The sequence below is a fragment of the Rhinolophus sinicus genome, linkage group LG09 (assembly GCF_036562045.2).
Source record: "Rhinolophus sinicus isolate RSC01 linkage group LG09, ASM3656204v1, whole genome shotgun sequence".
In the NCBI taxonomy this organism is placed as follows: Eukaryota; Metazoa; Chordata; class Mammalia; order Chiroptera; family Rhinolophidae; genus Rhinolophus; species Rhinolophus sinicus.
Window position 1 is genome coordinate 33,893,144 of NC_133758.1, and position 22,201 is coordinate 33,915,344.

Genomic DNA, 22,201 nt, shown 5'->3' on the forward strand with positions numbered 1-22,201 from the left:
AGGGGGCGGAGCTCACCATCCCTTGTGGGACTCGAGGAATTGAACCAGCAGCCTTGTGGTTGAGAGCCCACTGGCCCATGTGGGAATCGAGCTGGCAGCCTTCAGAGTTAGGAGCATGGAGCTCTAACCGCCTGAGCCACTGGGCCGGCTCCCCTTTTTAATTTTTCAGTTACAATTAACATTCAATATTATTTTATATTAATTTCAGGGATACAGTATGATGGTTAGACATTTATATAATTTAAGAAGTGATCCCCCTGACTAGTCTAGTACCCACCTAGCACTACACATAGTTATTACCACATTATTGACTATATTCACTATGCTGTTCTTTGCATCCCCATGCCTATTTTGTAACTACCAATTTGTACTTCTTAATCCCTTCACTTTTTTTACCCTGCTCCCAACCCCCTCCTATCTACCACTCCAACCAATCTAGTACCCATCTGATCATAGTTATTACAATATTAATAATTATGATCTTTATGCTATACCATACATCCCCATGACAATTTTGTAACAACCAATTTGTACTTTTTAATCCCTTCCCCTTTTTTCACCCACACACCCAACCTCCTCCCATCTGGCAACCATCAAAATGTTCTCTGTATCTATGAGTTTGTTTCTGATTTGTTTATTTTGTTCTCTAGATTCCACATATAAGCAAAATCACATTGCATCTGTCTTTCTCTGTCTGACATACTCCACTCAGCATAATATCCTCCAGGTCCATCCATGCTACTGCTAATGGCAAGAACCCATTCTCATCCATCACTGAGCAATATTCCACTGTATATATGTACCACCTCCTCTTTATCCATTTTTCCATTGATGGATACCCAGGCTGCCACCACATCTTGGCTATTGTAGATAATGATACAATGAATATATGGATGCACGTCCCCTAGAAGTAGCATTTTGGGATTTTTCAGATAAATACCTAGAAGTGGGATTATTGGGTCTTTCTTTGTCTCTTGATATAGCCTTTGTTTAAAAGTCTATTTTTGTCTGGTGTAAGTATTGTTACCCTAGCTTTAAAATTTTTTGTTTGTTTCCATTTTCATAAAATATCTTTTTCCATCTCTTTACATCTGTGTGTGTGTCTTCCAATCTAAAGTGAGTCTCTTGTAGGCAGCATATATAAGAGTCTTGTTTTCTTATCCATTTAGCCACCCTATGTCTTTTCATTGGAGCATTTAATCCATTTATATCTAAAGTAATTGTTGATAGATATGTAGCTATTGCCCCCCAGTCTTGGCTGTGTGGGCTTATGTTATAGGTGTCCTGTGGGATCCAGTGGTACAGTCACCCTGATCGCGTGCTCCAGGTGCTTTAGGAGTGTCCCTTGGGTGGGTTGTGTGAGCCCTCCTGCTATAGTTGAGCCTTGGTTTCTACTAGCACATCAGTGAGTGGGGTTGACCTTCAGGTTGATTGGCTGTGGGGTTTGGCCATGTCCACAACTTACAGGCTGCTGTGCAGGGTGCTTACACCAGTGAGTGGGATTCACCCCAGTGGGCTCTGATGCTTGTTGAGACCACCCTTTGTGTATGCCACTTGTGGGGTTAGTTGGACAGTGCTCTGCTGTGGTTCTGAGTCCAACCTCCGTGTATGTTGGTTCTGGGGCTTCTTGGGAAGGGATCTGGTGCTGGCCTAGGTCACCCACTGCTGTAGCCAGGGACTACTTGGTAGGAGCTACAAAGTAATTCATGTTTTTTTGCTGCTTGTGCTGAACCTGAAGGCACATCAGAGAGGCCATGCTTTGAACAGAGGATGCCACCAGTACCCGGCCTGGGGTAGCTCTGCAAAAAGCCAGGATACCCCAAGGCCTGCTGCTTCTTTCTGGCTCCCTTAAAGTTCAGTCGCTGATAAAGCCTTGTGTAGTATGTGAGTTGAATGAAACAGGGTCTCAGGGATTCACTAGAGTGGAAAGAGTTGTGGTCATCAGGTTAATGTAGATTCTGGTTTGGTGGCAGTGCTGAGCCTGGAGCTACTCAGGAAAAGTCTCAGAGTACACTGAGACCAGTCATCACCCACCTGGGGCCCACAGCCTCTGATAGTTTTTGAAGAAAGTGTGCAATGTGGGTGGGGCTGGCTATTCTTGGAGAAAGTACCTCCAGCATTGGGGGCGTTGGGTGGGGTGGGGTCCCAGTGAGTCAGGAGGGTGGAGCCCTGGAGCTCACCAGAACAATCAGATTCAGATTTGCCTGTAAGTGTAGGGGGTGTGCTCAACACATTAAAGATGGTGGCCGCCTGCCTAGCTGCACGGGAGAAAGATCCCTTACAGGAAAAATGGTGACTGTCCTACAGCCCTGTCCTCAAGGCCACACACCTCAGTCTGTTTCCTGTATGCCTCTGACGCCCCCTGAGTTACCCTCACTCTTCTGGAGAGCAAGGTGAATCCCTGTGAGCGAGTGAGTCTATATGTGGGCCATTTAAGAGGAATCTGGGTTTCTTGCAGCCTTTTATCCCACCCAGATGGTTGGAATCCCCACTGTTTTTCACAACCAGATGTGGGGGGGTGCTCCTCTTCCCAGCACCAGCACTCTGGGCTGGGGAGCCTGGAATGAGGCTGGAGTCTTTCACTCCTCTGGGGGGGGGGGTACCTCTGTGGCCAGGTTATCCCTCCCTATTTTTAACCACCACAGGGAGATTTGAGACCAGCTCAGTTTGCATCTCTGCCCCTCTTACCATTTTCTACATGGCTTCTTCTTTATATCCTTAGTTATAAAACTGTTCAGCTAGACTTCAGGTGGATCTCCAGGTTGACTATTCTATAATTTAGTTGTAATTTTAATGTGTTCACGAAAAGAAGCAGGCACAGTGTTTATTCCACCATCTTGGATCTCTATAAACACTCTTCTGATGTAAGAAAAATTAACCTCTGTTATATGTGTCGCTACTATTTTTTACTTAATTCTTTTTTCTCTTTTGAGTTTGTTTTGGAGTTTTTTTTGCAATTGATAATGATTTTGTTTTTACACACAACAGGCTATTATCAATAACCGTGCTATCTGTTATTTCCTTATTGCTGTGGTAACAAATTATTACAAACCTAGTGACTGAAAACAACACAGATTCATTATCTTACAGTTCTGAAGATCAGAAGTCCAAAAAGAGGCACAAACATATGTTTTATGAAAAATGTCCTGTATATTGAGAAGATTATATGATTTTTCTCATTTAATCTGTTTCTGTGGTTTGTTACATAGACTGAATTTTCTAATGTTTAGCCAATCATATGTTACTGGTTATAAACCCAGATTTTGTTATCATCATTTTTATACATTACTGGATTCAATTTGTGGATATTCTATTTAGGAATTTTTCATCCATATTTATGAATGAAATTGTTAGGTAATTTTATTTTCTTACACTGATCTTGTTGAACTTATTTTCAAAGTTATGCTAGCCTTATGAAATTAGTTGGGGATTGTAATGTCTTATTCTCTTATCTAGAGAAATTATATAAGATTGAAATTATTTCTTCTTTGAATGTTTGGTTCTTGAGACATTTTGGGTAAATTGTACTTTTTACTATGAATTTGTCTATTTCATATAAATGTTCCAATTAGTTGTCAACAACTTGTTTATAATATCTTCTTATTTTCTTAACATCTGTGGAATCCATAGTGATATGCTATTGTAAAGAGTTCTTGATATTTTTTATTTGTATGTTCTTTTTTTGTTTTGATCAATCTTACTAGGTATATAAATTTTATTAGATTTTTATTTGTTTGATAGCATATGCCTGATAATTTCAATATCTGAACTCTTTTTAGGTATTTTTTTGTCTTTATATTATTCCTGCTTGATTTTACCTATGAAGGTCTAGTTGGACTGGCTCTGGGTTACCTTGAATGTGTTCTTGTATTCTCCTTTTTGGTGCTCCTCCATCCTACCTCACTCCCCCAAATTTCTACGGAGTAGGAAGCTTAGTTACAGAAAATAAAGGTGACATCTTTAAGGAGTCTGCTTTCCAGACTGACCAGTGATGTGGAACCAGTTTTCTATAATAATGTTCTCTAATAATGCTATTGTTCACCTATGTCACTAGATCTTAAAATAATGTGTCATTTACTTTTAGAGTAATCTCCAGTTCACAAGAGATAGCGAGAAATATTTACTGGCTCTAGAACATCCTAGTTCTGGTCCACATTTCAGTGTACATGTTGGACATTGTGTGTGTGTGAGTGTGTGTGTGTGTATGTGTGTGTGTGTGTGTTTTCAAGGGTAGAGGGGTTGGAATCTTTTTTTAGTTCTTTTTAAAGATGGATTATTATTTTCAATTATTATTTTATTTATCATTGTTATTGAATTTCATACAGTTGCATAAAGTAGAAATGTCTTGACCCTGCTACCATTAATTGAAAATTCTCATTGCCTTCATATTCATCACATTTATTAATTTTTATTGTGTAGAAGTTAAAATACATTTTAATTTTATTTATCTTATGTAGGTTATTCCAAATTATACCTTCTAGTTCATCATGCTTTAGTTGTTTTTATCGTTAAGGTAAATGTCCTATGCCAGTGTGGCATATTGAAATGGATAAAGATTTAGATCTTGTTCAAATTTCAGGAATTTCACTAATTTGCTTTGTTTCTGTGAGTTAATTTATCTCTGTAAATTGCAAATTTCTCATCTACTCATATTTCCTTCCCTGGAAGATTTTGGGAGATTAAATAAGATACCTTTATATATAGAAACTAGCACACAGTGCACTCTCTTTGAATGGTCCTCAGAATTTCTAGTGTATATATCTTTAACAGACTTGTTAATTAAAAACCTGCAGTATTAGGTATAGATATTTTACTACACTTTATATTAATATTCAGTTTTAGTGGCAGTCATTATATATGATTTTTCCTTTTTGTTTCCTACTCTTGTTTATAACACATTAATTTCTAACAATTTTGTAACTGTCATTGAATTTTTATTCTATTTCATTGATTTTTAACCCTCATCTTGTTTTCAATGATTTTAAAAATACATTATTTATCTTCTAAAAATAAACTTGGCTTATTACCCTTACTTCACAAATAATGATGTTTTGGAAAGAAAGCTTTTAGGTGTTAATGTTAAGAGTGTTGCAAAGAGAAGTTTAGCCAGTTAGCCATTTAAATGGGCCTTATTAATTACCTAACTTGGCTTGAGTTCCCCATTACAAGGTTTACATCCTGATTTTCTAAGCACCCATTTATTTTTGTCTTTATATTGAAAGCCAATCAGTTTTTCTGGTGATTGATGTTCAATAATCATGTTTATAGATGATAATTTAAAAAGATGAATATCAATTTCCAATGGGGGGAGTTTTCCATGGGGTACTTACAAAGTTCATATTCTCTCTCCAAAGGATGTTCTTACTTTGTCCTAGAAATCAAGGTATCAATCCAAATATTATTTATTGATCATAAATAGAGAGCAAAGATGGATAGATAACTTGAAATGACTTTCATCTTACTCATTTAGTAAAATATTTTTGCCCTCTGAGAAGGAATACCTTTATCTATTCTCCCAGAGAGCAGCATTCAGAAAAGGCCTGAACTTTTACATATATTTGATTTCATCTGTCAGGTGACATTTTGATTTGTCAGTCTCACATAGTTCTGGGAGCATTTTACTATAACTAGTATAATCTTTGTCGTATAAAGAAAGCCATAGTCTTGTCCCAATTTTTGGGGACTATTTTCAAATATTTGGAAAATGTTGTTATATTTGAAAACAAACTATTTTTCCTTTAGGTTTATCCTTTAATTCTAACTACATACTAGTAAGTTCTAAATTTTAAAATATTTTATCTTTTCCCAGATCACTTAAGACAACTGGTCAAGATGTAGTTTACAATCTGATAAAAATTAAATTATATTATCCCTCAGTTTAAAGAGGCATCATTGTGCCAAAGAGCAATTCAGAAAAAGAAGTTCTGTTGAGAACGGTGGGAATTTTTAGAAAAATTTTTATTAAAATATAGCTAACATACAATATTATGTTAGTTTCAGGTGTACACAACACTTAGTCAACATTTATATACCTAAAGAAGTGATCACCGTAAGTCCAGCAACCATGTGACATTGTGCCATTCTATCACAATATTATTGAATAAATTCCATAAGCTGTACATTACATTTTCATGACTTATTTGTTTTATACCGGCAAACATAAACTTCTTATTCTCCTTCACCTTTCCCTCTCATTTAAATTTTTCAGTAGTTGACATTTTATATTAACTTCATGTTATTTTATATTAACTTCAATATTATTTTGTATTATATTATTTTATGTTAATTCAACATTATTTAATATTAATTCAATATTAATTAATATTAATATTATGTTAATTCAATATTATTTAATGTTCTATTTACATTGAAAGTAATTGTTGATAGATACACAGTAATTGCCATTTTTATTATTTATATTTTTGATCTTTTTTTTCTTTTTGTCTTAAAGAAGTCCCACTTACATTCCTTGTAATATTAGTTTGGTGTTGATTAACTCCTTCAGATTTTTCTTAACTGGGAAGCTCTTTATCTGTCCTATTCTAAATGATAGCTAAGATAGGTAAAGTAATCTTGGTTGTAAGTCCTTGCTTTTCATCCTTTTAATATTTTTGCCGGTCCCTTCTGGCCTGCAAAGTTTCTGTTGAGAAATCAGCTGACAGTCTTATGGGAGTTCCCTTGTAGGTAACTAACTGCTTTTTTCTTGCTGCTTTTAAGATACTTCCTTTGTCTTTAACCTTTGGCGTTTTAATTATGATATGTTTTGGTATAGGCCTCTTTGGGTTCATCTTGCTAGAGACTCTCTGTGCTTCCTGTGCTTGATGTCCCAGAGACCCTTTAAACTCTCCTCTTTTTTTTAGATTCTTTTTGCTGTTCTGATTGGGTGTTTCCTGCTACTTTCTCTTCTAAATCACTGATTTGATCCTCTGCTTCATCTAATCTACTATTGATGCCTTCTAATGTATTCTTCATTTCAGTTATTGTAGTCTTTATTTCTGACTGGAGTTTTCTATCTCCATTTTTATATTTCCTATCTCTTTGTTGAAGTTCTCCCTGAGATCACATATCATATAACCAGTGTTTGGAACTCTGCGTCTGGCAGATTGCTTGTCTCCATTTTGTTTAGTTCTTTTTCTGGAGCTTTGTTCTGTTCTTTTATTTGGAAATATTTCTTTGTCTCCCCATTTTGGCTGCCTCTCTGTGTTTGTTTCTATGTAGGGCTGCTATGCCTCCTGGTCTTAGTAGAGTGGTCTTATGTAGTAGGTGTCCTGTGGGACCCAGTGGTGCAGTCTTCTTGTCACCAGAGCCGTGTGTCCAAATGTGTCCTTTGTGTGGGTTGTGTTGTCCTCCTGTTGTAGTTGAGACTTTATTGCTGTTTGTATAACAATGGGAGGGATGGACCCTCAGGCTGATTGGTTGTGAGGACTGTCTGTGACTACAGTGGAGAAGGTGTTGTGCAATGGCTGACCCTACCATGCAGGGTTCACTCTAGCAGGGCTCTGATGCCTGCCCAGTCTGCCCTTTGGATATGTCATCCTTGGAGGTAGTGGGTGATGCTCCAGTCCAGTATGTACCTGGTCACTGGGGCTGCGAGACCTGGGGCCACTTAGGAGGGGACCTGCTGCAGGCAAAGTTCAGCTGCAGTCTGTGCCCTGCCCAGGGCCACCTAGCATGAGTCACAGAGCAATACAGAGATGACCACCACCACGCTGTGCTTGGAGGTGCCTTACGAGGCCAAACCAGGAACCAAGGCCAGCTGTCGCTAGTGTTGGGCTTAGGGTTACTCAGCCAGTGGTACAGGACATGCTGAAGAAAGATGCTGCTTATTTGGATTTTTTGAACCTTTGAGAGATTTGGATCTTTGAGGAAAGGCTGCAGCATGAGCCAAGGCAGGCTGTTTATTACAGAAAAGCCACTGGAAGAGGCGTGTGTGTACTTGAAAGTTGGATGGAGTGTGGTCCCAAGGAATCACTAGGGTGGGGCAGTGGAAAGGTGATAGCCAGTTGGATGGAGACTCAGATATGGCATCTGCCTGTGTCTGCATGCAGAAAGGGATAGGGCTCAACAAAGAAACAATGGCTCTGCCAGCTCCTCTGTCTGAAGAAAGCTGTCCCTCCAGCCCTCAGCCTAAAGGTAGACAATTCAGTTTTTCTCCGTATGTCCCTGGCACCTTTCAGGCTGCTGCTCCAGCGCTGGAGCTCAGAGCGAGTGCGTCTGTCAGCGAGTAAGTCTGTGCACAGTCCTTTTTAGAGTGCCTGGGAGTGCAGCTGCCCTCCATCTCACTCAGTCACAATGTCTGCTGGTTATCATAGCCAGAAGTTATGGGAACTTTTCTCCCTGGCACTGAAACTCTGGGCTGGGGAAGGGCTGGAACCCCTCCCTCCTCAGGGAGGGACCACCACAACTCAGATATCCTTCCCAGTTTTTAATGGTCACATGCGAGTATGGGACCAGCACATTCCACATCTCTGCTCCTTCTACCAATCTTGAGTTGGCTTCTTCTGTATGTCAGTAGTTGTAAGGCTTTGGTTCACCTATACTTCAGACAATTCTCAGTGATGGTTGTTCTGTAGTTTAGTTGTAATTGATGTGGTCCTGAGAGGAGGTTAGCACAGCGTTAACCTCATCTGCCATCTTGACCGGAAATCCTCAGTAATGGTGGGAATTTGACAAGCAATATGATGTAATCTGGGGGGTTCAGTTCTCATATAGACTGTCAATGCTTGGATGGATTTTAGAAAAATTAAGTAGTGAATGGATGACGTTTATTCATGTGTTCAAGAGGTAATTATTGAGTTTTTGCTTGACACTGTGCTGACCTCTGGGCATCACAGATTAATTCAAAATTTGTTACTTATTACTTCCATATCCAACTAACAAGGTAATTTTTGGTATGCCTTTATAAATAAGCTAGGTGCAAGATTATGTCTTGGAGACTGAGTGACTTGGCATGATGTTGTTACAAATAAGTTATTAAAATGTTGGGGTTATGTCTACAAAAAGTGATGAATTTCATTGACTCATAGTCCTTCTTTTTGGAAGTAAATATACATCAAAACCAATTCTATATTAGGGTCACTCCTAAATGTGTGATAGTAAAATAAGTCATTATAGGACAATGATTATATGTCCAAACACTCTATGAGGACAAACATTTAATTAACATAAATGACAATATTATAAAGGTACATATTAATTACAAGAGGGAACTGATAACTTTCCTATTTCATAACTTTGTGTTTTATTATCCAGTCTATCAACATTTTAGATTATGATCCATTCTTATTTACAGTAGAATGTTCAAGTCCTGTCAAATGAGAAAATTCTGAGGTTTCTTATAGCATATTTCACCAGAGAGTGCTGCAGAGTATATGAATGGTTGTAAGAGACCTTGTTGGTGCCCTCGCCATATTTTACTCTTTTCATTTCTATACCCACATACCGAAATTCTGTCAACTCTTCTGTTTCTTTACTTCACTGGTGCCATAGCCCAGTGTACAGCAGGCACAGGGAAGTCTGTTCCCAGAGGCACCCATTAAGTATTAACTGATGGTAGCTGCTGTCTAAATACATGATTTCCCTCATTTCTGGAATGGTTTTACTGCAGTACATGAGTTAAACTACACTGGCTCCCAGGGTTTTCTCCAGGAAGGCTGAGCTTCAATTGCCTTGGTAGTACCTAGCTGATAGCGCACGTTTTATTGACTGCTTTCCCTTCCCTGTTTCATTTACCTGTTCCCTACTGGTAGTTCATTCATGTCCACTTCTCCCTTTTAGATTGCTTTCACATCCTGTCTCAGGGTCTACCTCTGGGTGAACCCCATTTAAGATGTGATCAGGCCTGGGTCAGCAATTTATTCACCAGAAACTGGCATTCATTTTCAAAGTGGTATCTACTAATTTGAATACAGCAAAGTATTTTCCTTTGAAAAATGTGACAAGTTACATTCTGCATCCAATGAGATATGGAACTTGGTAAGAATTGGACCCTGTCATTTTGAGTAGTTCTGGGCAAGTTCTTGAGTCCTTGACTATCCTAGGTTTTGTATGAGAAGAGATGACTGGAACACAGGCATAGTCCAGACTGGAATATACTAAGTTCGTCATAATTAAGTTTTGTTTGTAAAATTAGGGAAAAGTAAGTCTTCCAGGGTCACCTGGAGTTTGTCTTATTTGAACTCAATCACCAATCACATGCCTAGAAACTCACATAATTTTCAAACTTTTTGACTAATCTAATATCCTCTATTTGTGTTTATTATACTTGAGCTTTTTCAAGACATTTTATGAGATTTCAATTTAACTCTTTCACTGCATTAATCAATTTCAAGCTTTTTCTCTAAAATGTGTCCAAAATCCACAAAAAATAATTATAGTATTTATATTTTTAAATAACTACAGTTAAGGTGCTACATTTTATTAAAATAAATGATTACTTTAAAGTATAAAAATTTCATATTGTTATTCATTCTTGAAAAACACAAAAATATTAAAAAATGTACATCTGCTTTGCACATCTTTTCTGGAACACTGAGACTGTGGGGTAAAGTCAAATGCCACAGTCAGCGACATAGAAATTTCATTTGACTGTAGTTGAATGTTGCAGCTCAAGTGTTTTAATCTATTGCTTAGGGCCCTTTTTCCATTTTCTTTTTTAATATTGCTTTATTAAATTGCTGACGGTGTTTGTTTTATTTTTGTCACTTGTTTTGCTACTAAGCTGTTATGGTCAAACCAGGTGGTAGTAGTCCCTCATTAATAGAGCTAACTATAGGTTATTAACAACCACTCCCTCACCTGGATTATTGCAGTAGGTTTCTAAATAATCTCCTTGATTCTGTGATTGCCTTCCAAGAGTTTCAACATTGTAGGTAGAGTGGTCTTTTAAAAATACAAATATGAGAAGAGCACCTCTCTGCTTAAGCTGCCCAGTGGCTATCCATTTCATTCAGGGTTCTTACAGTGGCCTGCAAGGTCAAACTCAATCTCATTCTTTGTTATCTCTCAGACTTCATTTCTTACTGCTTTCCTTCTTTCACTCTTTCCAGCCACATGGGTGTCCTTCTTCTTTGAATACCCCCAAGCATGTGCCTGCCCCAGAATTTTTGCAATTTTGTAGTCCCCTCTGTCTGAAGTACCCTGTACCCAGATATCCACATGGCTTATTCCCTTAATGTTCTTCAGGAGTCTGCTCATATATTAGTTTATAACAGAACCCTATCTTAACTCTCTTATATAAAAGAGCATTTCTCCCATTCTGTACTCCCTATCCTAAATTGCCCTGCTTTATTTTGCTCTTGACATTTTACTGCCATCTAACACACTATATATTTACTTGTTTATTTTCAGACCTCTTCCAGCCCTTCCTTATCCTGAACATAAACTCCACAAAGAGAAGGACTTTCTGTGTTTTGTTCAATGTCATATCATCACTGCTTGGCATAACTGTTAGGCATTCATCTGTGGAATGAATAAATAAATGAATGAATGAACAAGTTGGTCAAGGAAAGAATTTCTGAGGAAGTGATACATAAATTACTACCTAAAAGATGAAAGGAGGTAACCGTATGAAAACGAGGAGGAAATGTTTCATGCATTGTGAATACCAGTTACAAAAGTGAAGCATTTCCTTAATCTATTTCTTCTCACCTCCATTACAACTATCCTACTCCAAACCACCATCACCTTTTATGCCAGATCAAGCAGGTCCCTGTATGCTATTCTAAGATATGTAATGAATATCCATTGAAATTGTTAAAACAGTGAATTGACTTAATCTAATTTATATTTTAGATGGTCACATAAGCTCATCTGTAGAAAATTGTTTGAAGAAGGCCCGTATAGAAGTAGAGACTATTTAAGAGGAAGTTCTGGTAGGGTGATGTCAGATGGAGATGGAAACTATTAGATGGCTTGTGATATATTTTGGTTATAGAATCTACAGGACTTACTAATGGATCAAATGTAAGGGGTGAGAGAAAGGATGAAATCCAGGAGCAATACTTAATTTCTGGCTTGAGCAATGGATCATCGGGGTCATATTTACTGGGATAAGGGATATTTGGGTGGTGAAATTATAACTTTAATTTTGAGTATTTAAAATTACTTGAAGTTTAGGGGTTTGGATGAGGTCTCAGAGAGAGTATAGAGTTTTAAGAGGAGAGGTCTTGGAACCAAACTTTAGAGGAACATCACCATTTTAAAGTTGAGTAGATGGGGAACAATCAGAAAAGAAAAAGTAACTGGTGAAATGTAAGGGATATCTTGAAAGCATGGTGTTATAAAAGTCAAGAAAGAAGAGTGTTTCAAGGAAGAAAGAATAGTTTCTTTTTTCAGATTCTTTCCAGAAGTTATAAAAGACAAGGACAGAAAGGTGGGTCTTGTATTTAACACTATATGTCTTAGACAAGAGCCATTTTGATGGAATGATGGATGGGAGTTGAAGTGTGATGGGACATAGGGAAGAAAGGACAAAAAGCATGGGTGCATGAGTCTTAAGAAGTTTGGTGAATATGATTTCACTTATATATGGAATCTAAAAAACAAAATAAATGGACAAATAAAACAGAAACAAAGTCATAGTTACAGAGAACATTTTGATGGTTGTCTGATGGGAGAGGGGTTGGGAGATGGGGAAAGAGGGGAAAGGATTAAGATGTACAAATTGACAGTTTAACAACAGTCACGGGTATGTAAAGTACAACACAGGGAACATAATTAGTAATATTGTAATAACTACGTATGGTATCAGATGGGTATTAGATTTATCAGGGTGATCGTTTTAATAAGTTATAAATGTCTAATCACTATGTCATACACCTGAAACTAATATAATATTGTATGTCAAGAGTAATTAAAAAAGTTTTAAAAATAAAATAAATTAAAATATGTAAAAAAAAGCCAAAAAAAAAAAAGAAGTTTGGTGAACAGAGAAAAAATGAGGCTGTAGGTACAGGGTGAGGTGGTGATGGAAAAGTTCCAGGAGATGATAGATAGATAGATAGATAGATGATAGATAGATAGATAGATAGATAGATAGATAGATAGATAGATGATAGAATAGGAAAGAGGTTATTATAGTAAAGTCCTTGAGCACAAATAGGGATTGTCTTTTTATATGAGAAGGACAAAAACTCCATTGTAATAGGCAGGGGGAAAATAAGTGTTCACATGCAGGTGCATGTGTAGGTTTGGCAGAGGAAGATGAATGGATTTGAGATTGATGACTTATATTTTCTCAGTAAACAATTGGATTTGATCACCAGCTATGAATGAGGCAGAAAGAGGAGGTGTGGGAGGTTTGAAGACAGAGAAGGTATGGAATAGTTATATGGCATAATGAGATGAAAAGTCTTATCAGCAAAGCAGATAGAATTGTAGGGAAGCATTTGATGTTACTCTGAGATTTGAGTTTGAGTATTTAAAGTGAAAAATGTCAGCTCACTTGAATCATTTGTTTAGTTGTTTTTGTGCAGACAGAGATGGAGGGTGAAAGATTTGGGATATGAAAGAGGAAGAGCAGGACAAGGGGTTAAAGATATTCACTGAGAGGTGACTATATGAAGCTTGATTAGACAAGGAAGGAAGCGAAGCAGACAGATAGTGTGAAAGTGGTGGGGTACAAAAATAGAAGCTCTGATGAAGGGGAGGAATTGCAACAATTGGAATACCTAAGCAAGTGAGCTGGAAGGATAAGGAGGAGGTAAAACTGAGGCATTCAAAGTACTGCCATGCTGGGTTACGACGAGGAAGAGGGTGGCTAAGGTGGAGTGGGGACAATGGGGGTCTAGGAACTAAGAATCTGGGGTGTCAAGTGCCTTATCTATACAGTCATTTAAGTCACTGCGAACACTCTCAGGAGTTGGAGCAGTCACAGAACACTGTGGGCCAGAATATGCATCGTCACTAAAATTGGGGACATTATTAGGAAGTCAAGTGTCTCAAAGAAAACAGAGGGAGGAGGATATAAGCAGATCACATATGTCAGAAAAATGTAAGGTTTTGTGCAAGATGAAGATGAAAATGGTCTGAAAAGTGGCATTGGAGAGCAAAAAGGTGGTGCATCCCAATAAAAATGAAAGGATATGATTTTAAAAACAAATGAGAAGCAAAGCCATTTAAAAATAAACAAAAATGAAAAACTAGAGTATGAAAGAGGGAAAGGTAAAAAAATAAAATACTAACGTATTAATTAAAAGTTTAAAATGCAAGCTATTCATAATTTACTTATTTGTGAAGGGATGCTTCTGGCTGTGCCCTGACGTTACTAAGCAGCAGTCCAGAGAGCAGGCACCTCAGTAAACAAGAAAAAAAAAAAAAAAAAAAAAAAGAGCAAGGAAGTGGAAAGTCAAAACAAGTTTTAATAGTATGAAAATTAAAAAAAACCACAATATTTCTTTGCTTGTATGGGCTGAAAACAAGAACTAGATTTGGTAACTTCTAATTATTCTTATAGTCTGAAACCCAGCTCCCCTTAAAATTCAGAAAAGATAATGACAGCATATTAATCATTTTATTGCTATAAACACAACTCTTTGGAAATTACAAACCAACTTAAAATAGCCAACAGATGACAAGGCAAGGAACTAATACCCAAATAATCCAAGACTTTTATACTGAAACTTGAAGGAAAGCACCTTATTTTAAACATCACCAAAGATAAATATCAGAGTTTAAAAATACTTGCAAAATAGCAAAAGAAAAATAAGTTAGACTAAGTACAGCTTGATGACATAGTGTTTATTAATTCTAGTATAGCTAAATGGAGCGGCTATAGACAATTAAACAGTAGATTGTGTATTCTTTTAAAATTGCTTGATGGATAACAGGTTGATCCACTCATGCTTTTGCCCTAACATAAATGGAATAATCTAGAACTGGAAGACTTATTCTATTACATGGGTCTTGGAATCTATGTGGACTGGTGTATTCCAGTGCAATGTGAAGTAGGTCTTAAAAATACTAGAAATCCTCCAAAATGTTAGAATTTATTAAATAGGCATGGGAAAATATAGAAATATTTTAAAAAGTTTGTTTTGGGTTTCAAATGTCTTCCTCAAATAGCAATGGCCATTTTAGCCAATGATTATAACACCCTTAAACTCCTACTAAAGTTAAAGGGTGTCATACTATGTGTTATAGCCTGGCTGACATTCAAATGTTGGTATAAATTTAGAAATGAATTGTGTATATAATTTAAAACATCCAGTCAGAGTGAATATGTATTTTTTGAAGCTATATAGTTAAAATTCTGTCAGAATATTACACTGAATGAAGATTATGAGGCTAAAAACTTATACATGAATGTAGAACAGATGTTGAAATAAAGGGCTATACATAACCCCAAATGAATACTTTTTTCTGTAAACCTTTCAGTGCAGACACAGTTACATCAACAACATAGAAGTTAATAATATATAGCAGATATAGTTGGAATTCAATGTCAAAATTAGCACAAGATGGTATTTTGTTTGATATTAAATAACAAAGTATTCATAATGCACTAATTTTTACCCCCAAGGATTACCTCTTTAGAAAGCCAGGTGCTTTATACACATTAAAACACTATTTTCAAACTATGTATATATATCATTTAAATCACGATTTCTTCCTTCCCATTTAAGAGCAGGCTGATCTGAAATTCAGCTTGTAATGTAGATTTGAATGATAACTATTCACTTATTAAATAATTTCCATTTCTTTTCTTAGGTCTATGTAATAACCTAAGGTCTATAAATGAAAGCATCTAAAAGGAAGAATTAAACTCTCCCCAAAGACTGTTAATTGAAAAGTAGCATGCATTTAAATGACTGTTAGAATGGATGATGTCTTAAAAAGTTAATTTTAAAATTTAGGAACAAAAAGTTAGAATATTGATATGTAATCCTAAAAAACAAACAAATAAACAAAAAAACAGAAACACCCCCCAAAAAAGCAATTTGATTTGAAAGTATCTTCCTAGAAAGGTTGATGACTAATACTGCCATTTTTTTCCTTGTATCTCCCATGGTTTTATGTAACTGATGAATCTAAATAACAACAATTATTGAAGATGGTCTCTCTGGCATTTGTTAGACAACCTAAAAAAACTATCTGGAAGATATCAGGAGTCTTAAGAAAATACTTTTGATGATGTGTCATATCAAAGTGACAAGTAAGCTACTTGTGGTTAGATGTCATTCTGTTTAATTAATTAATTAACTAATAATTAGTTAATAATTAGTTTTAGTCCTTTAAACTCCTGGACTCAAGCATACTTAAGTATATTTCAAGAAATACCTTTTGATTTTATTTCTGGAAAGATTACCCATCATTAATGTAACCTCTGAAATGGGAGAAAGAAATAAAAGAAAGACTCCCTGCAAATGACTTTATTTACACCTCTGCATTTTGGCATGCTACAGAATATCACAATTTTACATTGTCTACAGAGTTAAAGTAAGACGTATTTTGTGGCTTTGAAAATATTGACATCATCTGCTATAACATAGAGCAAAATAGTGCTAGGTAACATAATTCACTGCCTAGCCCCCTTTGACAAGTGTTGGACGTGGAACAACTATTCTTTGATCTTGTAACACCCTAGAAAATTTGAGTAATTGGGGATAATAATCCTTTAACGATTTTGTCATATTCAGTTTTATTTTATTGAGCTATATTAACACTGAATTTAGAAAACAGAAAAAAATTCCTTTATCATGCAAATGTAAATTTACCTCTGGCCAAGGATGCTTTGATTCTATTTAGAGATTTTTAACCAGGTAATACTATATAGCAAACACATAGAAATGACATGCCATAAATAGTACATTACTGAATTTTGAAGCTTGAAAAATATATCATACTATGTAATTTGGAATCTGTAACTTGGAGCATATATAAGCCAAGAGCTTACTGACAAATTAAATCAGGAATGTAAAATTTATGTTAGTGAGAAAATTCAGTTGGGAGTGGAATAGAATGAGGAAATGGGGTTGTTTAGTACATTTTCATTCGTGTTAACACAGTATCATCAATTCTGTTAAAAGGTCCTAGTTGATCCCTTCAAAATAGCAGCAGAGGGTTGTTTAAAAAAGTACTGAACTCAATTAAAAGTAATAGTACAGTATTCTAACTTTCCCCATTAAACATTTCACATGTTCTAAAATCTTTTTTTAAATTTTTTTTTAACTCCTTTCAAAAATTCCCCAAAGCATAACTATACTGCAGGCTTTATTTCACAGCTCAAGTCAAGTAAATCATTTTAACTTTGGAGATGTGTAATAAAAAGCTGAATATAAGTGAAGAGCACTTACTAGAAGCACAATCTGAAAGTACAATGCACCTCTCATCTGCTTCCTTGAAAGGTGTTCTACCTCTAGGGAGGTCAACCATGTCAGTTGTTACTTGCTTCAATTTGAGAAGTACACTTGGCACGTTTTCCTGTATTAAGTCAGAGCCACAGTGGTAAAGGGAAAAATGAGCGTGATATCCTGCAACCTTACCCGTATGCAATATTAATCAATACTGCATCTACCCTAAACACATACCAGAAGCAGAAAAGTCCTTGACTCCATAGGAATTGTAACTGCAGTCCCATGTCAAGATTCGGGCTCAGACATCGGCAGTTAACCCCAAATGAATCTCACCCTGTTGCCACTCTTATGGAATTTTCCTCCCAGGAAGCATTTCCTAATTTAAGGTTTATTTTACCTATTGCAATTATTAAGGTAGGAGAGCTTTGGTGGCTTGTGGACCTGGCTAAGCAACCAGATTTTTTTTTCTTTAATGGTTCACCTAGGTCTGTATATGTGGTTGGATTTTTATTTACATTATCTGTGAAACTGATAGGGTATTTGGCACAGATTTCAAATTCTTCCCACATACATGAACACATATTGCATGTTTAGTTCTCTTGAAATATTGCCTGAGCAAATCAAAAGAGCAAGGAGAATTATGCCAGTTGCTGTCTTAAGGCCAGTGCTTTTACTCTACTGAGTTTTATTTCTTCCATGTGCTGAAGATGCTCTACACATCACAGAAACAAAGATGACCCTGCAGGCCTTACTTAAAGGCACAACGAAACTCCTATCTCAAGTTTTAGTTCACTGTCAGGATTCCATTAGTAGTAATATAAGAAAAAAGTTTACAAATGCTAGGGAGAGCTCTTGCCCAGCAGCACTGTTTCCACCTATTTTTCTCATTGTGGTTTCTCACCTTGCTCCATAATTACCTTAGCACTTAGTTGTGCATCATAAATCATATTGTTAGTTTTTTGGTTGGAGAGAACCAAACCAAAATCACAAGTACCGAGAAAAAGTGCGCTGGGATCCTGGCTACTTAGTATATTGCACGGTGCTGTACTTGGTGATTCGACTCTGGGTTGTGCTAGGGGAGACGGATCCAAAGGTCTGGCCAAAGTGACGGTCAGAGGAGCCCCTCATGTGACCAATGGTGGCTGTCCCTGACATGCTGCTACTCAGGCCCCCGCCTCCTCCCAGACTGCTCAGCCCGATGCCACCACCACTTACACTGCCAACCAGGCCACTACTGACTGTGCCACTGCCTCCAATCATCTCAGCTGGGCCACTAATGCCAGTTACGCCAGAGCCAGAAACAACCCTCTCTGTCACAATCACATTGTGGGCATTTGATAACTCGGGATGCATACTCAGACTGCCCATCATGCCAGAAGTTGGTCGGATTATTCTTTCTGTCACTACCACATTTGAAGACTCTCTAGGATCAGAGATGGTCAAACTGGTGGGCAGACTTGAACTTGGTGCTATAACCCTTTCTGTCACTATAACGTTTGACCCATCTCTCAAGTCAGGCATCTCTAATATTCCATGCAAGTCAGCGCCAGAGAATGGGCCAACTACCCTCTCTGTCACCACCACGTTGGAGGCATGTCGATTATCATGAACATGGATAGAGGGCTTCAGAGTGCCAGAGGTGTTGTAAGATTCGGTTACAGTGACATTGCCATAGCTCATAGGATCAGGAATAGGCATAGGATGCTGTACACCAGGTCCCGAGGGGTAGGTACTCTCAGAAATGACTGTGGTAGTGCCGTAATGTGAGGAGGTGGGTGGGTATCCACTGGCAGGGGGCTCTGTTCCCTGCTGAGGGCAAATCGGTTCAGCACTCTCAGGTGGCCAAGAGAAATCAAAGTCTGGGTATGGTTCAACTTCCTTTCCCAGGGTGATATCTGCCAACTTCTTAAATTTAGGCCCCAGTGCATCCAAGAAACTGTCATCCCAGTCTTCTCCAATGAAGCTACAACAACCCACAGAGCCAGCGGGGGAACCTACACCTTCAATGTCATATATGAGCAAACAGTCATTGGATGGGCGTCCTTCATCTTCATCTGCATAAGCATATGCTTTCTGAATTTGTAGAGGAAAGAGAAAATGAAATTATGAATGCATATTTAACAATGATAGAAGTTTTTATCATTATGTGGGGTTTTTTTTCCAGGGCATTATCAAAGAATATAAAAAACAAAATTCTAACATCCACTAGAAATGCTTTAAAAATCATATGGCTGGAAAGAATTTCGTTAGAAATTACTTTAGCTGTAATTTCAATAATTCATTTTGATTTTAAAATTTATTTAGATGGACTGCATAATAACATACTTTAGACACCAATGCACAAAAAAGTCATGTAAATTATTTTGGAACCACGTTAGAAAGAGGTACTTAAAAACATTGAATTTGAAGTACACCAAATTGTGTATTTTTTGGTTTGTGTAAAAAAGACAGCTCATGGCTGATTTGAGTTCATTCATGAGTTGTGCTTTCCTTTCTTCCGATGGAGTGATTATGGTGGTTCTGTGAAATTTATTTCAGTGTGGCTTTATCAGCAAAACAACAGGAAAAATGACTCTGGGTTTATGCCACTTTTGGATTTAAAATTGCAGGTGACCAAAGAAAATTTTTAAAAGTAGAATCTTCTTCAGTTCAAAGTGAAAGCCCACAGACTTGTGCACTTTCATTTTATCTTTGTTGTTCATAATACTGGATTGTAAACTTTCTGGTTAAGTATCAGAAATGTCTTTATTAGCAGACCAACTCATTGTGCTGTTTCATTCACAAATAGTTTTTGAGACCTTACTATTTGTCAGACACTCGGTGAAGAACTTGGTAACGAAGTAATGAACAAACCCATATAAAATCCCTCTCGCATAGGGCTTACATTTTAGTAGGATGAGGCAGACAATACATAGACATATTTGTCAGGAGGTGGTAAATGCAGGGGAAAAGGAAAAAAAGTGATGGGGGTTGCTCTTTCAGAGAGAGATGTCATCTCATAAAGTGATGTTTGATCAGAGATTTCAATCAAGTGATAGGCTGAGTATAAAAGATAAGAGTGTTCTGGGCAGAAATTACAGCAAGTGCAAAAGTTTTGAGTCAGAATTGTACTTCTCATGAAAATAATATTCATTTGTAGGGACATGGATAGGAATTATTCCTATGGGTTTCAGCAATAGGCCTCTTCTTATTATCTACTGCTATTTGAAAGGCTTTTATGAGTATCTTAGTTCAAAATATCAGCCATCATCTAAACCATTAGGAGAGTTCATGAAGGCATTTCAGGCCAGGATGTACAAGGACATAAGTGTATCAGAAACAGTAAATTCCTGGAAGCTTAAGTATCACATAGTGTGTAACCATGGGCAATTCTGTCTCTACCGGGAAATGGCAAAATTAATTCTCACTAGTTCTTAGAATGTTCTGGAATTGAACCATGGCTCTTTAACCCACTGTTATTGAATATTTATTACGTGCCTAGAACTGAGGTAGGTACTGGTGACATAATGCAGAGAACCTGGTTGAAGCACTAAAAAGTGTAGTAGACATCTGAACTAATAGATTTTAGCCATGGTATATTCTATAAAATATATAAACAAACTACACATGGTCCCTGACCTACAATGATTCGACTTACGATTTTGCTACTTTATGATGGTATAGAAGTGATATGCTTTTAGTAGAAATAGGCTAGGATGTTTGGTAGGTTAAATGTAATAAATGTATTTTCAACTTATAATGGGTTTATTGGGACATAACCCCACAGTAAATTGAGGTTATCTGTCCTACAGAAATACAGATAAGGAAATATTAATACTATTTTGGATGAAATGGTTAACAACAAAAACTTCAAAGGCAGTGATATTTGAACTGGGTATTGAAAAATGGGTAGGCATTTGTGAGAGAGACAATGGGTTAAAAGCATTCCAGTACAGGCACAGCATAAACAAAGACATGGAGGGGAATAGACCGGTATTAATAAGGCAAAACCACTTGGCAAGTCGAATTGGTGGTAAAGAGTAACTGGAGATGTGAGGGAAGAGCTCAGTTTGTGAATAACCTCAGTTACCATGTTAAGGAGTTTGGACTTCATGACATAGAAACAACACAGCTGGGAGTCACTGACTGTTTTTAAGTGGGGAAGTAACAGGTTTAGGTCAGAATTTTAGCAACATTATTTAGCAGTACTTTGGCTTGTCAAACATAAAGACTAGAAGCTAAGAACCTAGTTAGAAGATGCCTGCCAAAGCCCCACTGGGAAATAGTGGAACCTGAAGTACAACCGTGGGAGCAGGATGAAGAGGAAAGTATGGGGCGAGAGACCTTACCTGACAGAAGTAACTTTCCATGAAATTCATATTCAGACCTCCTTCTCTACATTCCCTCATAGAATTTCTTCTTAATGTTCCAGAATATTCTTGACATATCTCAGGTGCTCTTGATGTGTGAACTCCATCTGTCAGTTCAAATCCTGTTGTTCTTTCTTCTCCTCCCAGATCTTGCATTTCTCTGCCACAATACTCATTTGTGTAAACCCCTTAAAGTGTAGATCAGATTAAATTTACTTTCTCTAGTATATTGTAGACTAAAAATCAACAACTTACTGTAAGGTGTGGTTTCTTCATTTAAGTATGCATTTGTGAGTGAAGAAAAAAAATGAAGATGATACCTAAATACAGGAGCTATAAATATGACTAAATATTATTATTAACCAATCAAATTATTAATCAAAATAATATTATTAATCATTTGTTAACTTGGTAATTATTGTTGGTAATTATTTGTTGGTAATTATATGTTGTGCTAGTAGAGGGGGGCTGCATAGAGGTTACAAGAACCTATGCTTTAGAGATTTTGATTTTAAGTTGATGAAAATTGGGGAAAAATAACCTAAATTCTAAAAGTTA

At 36.9% G+C, this 22,201-nt stretch overlaps 2 protein-coding genes across 2 annotated transcripts in view; one reads left to right on the top strand and one right to left on the bottom strand.

Annotated features, from left to right (window-relative positions):
* The window catches only part of DSC1 (desmocollin 1), a 313,848-nt gene that overhangs the window by 114,820 nt on the left and 176,827 nt on the right, over positions 1–22,201 (top strand). The window lies entirely within an intron of this gene.
* DSG1 (desmoglein 1) overlaps positions 17,351–22,201 on the bottom strand; it is a 35,489-nt gene continuing 30,638 nt past the window's right edge. Inside the window, exons 14-15 of the mRNA XM_019741171.2 lie at positions 21,623–21,831; positions 17,351–19,367 (exon numbers count right to left, since the gene is read on the bottom strand). Coding sequence (XP_019596730.2) covers positions 18,315–19,367; positions 21,623–21,831 — 1,262 coding nt within the window. The 3' untranslated portion in view covers positions 17,351–18,314. The remainder of the gene's footprint in view (positions 19,368–21,622; positions 21,832–22,201) is intronic.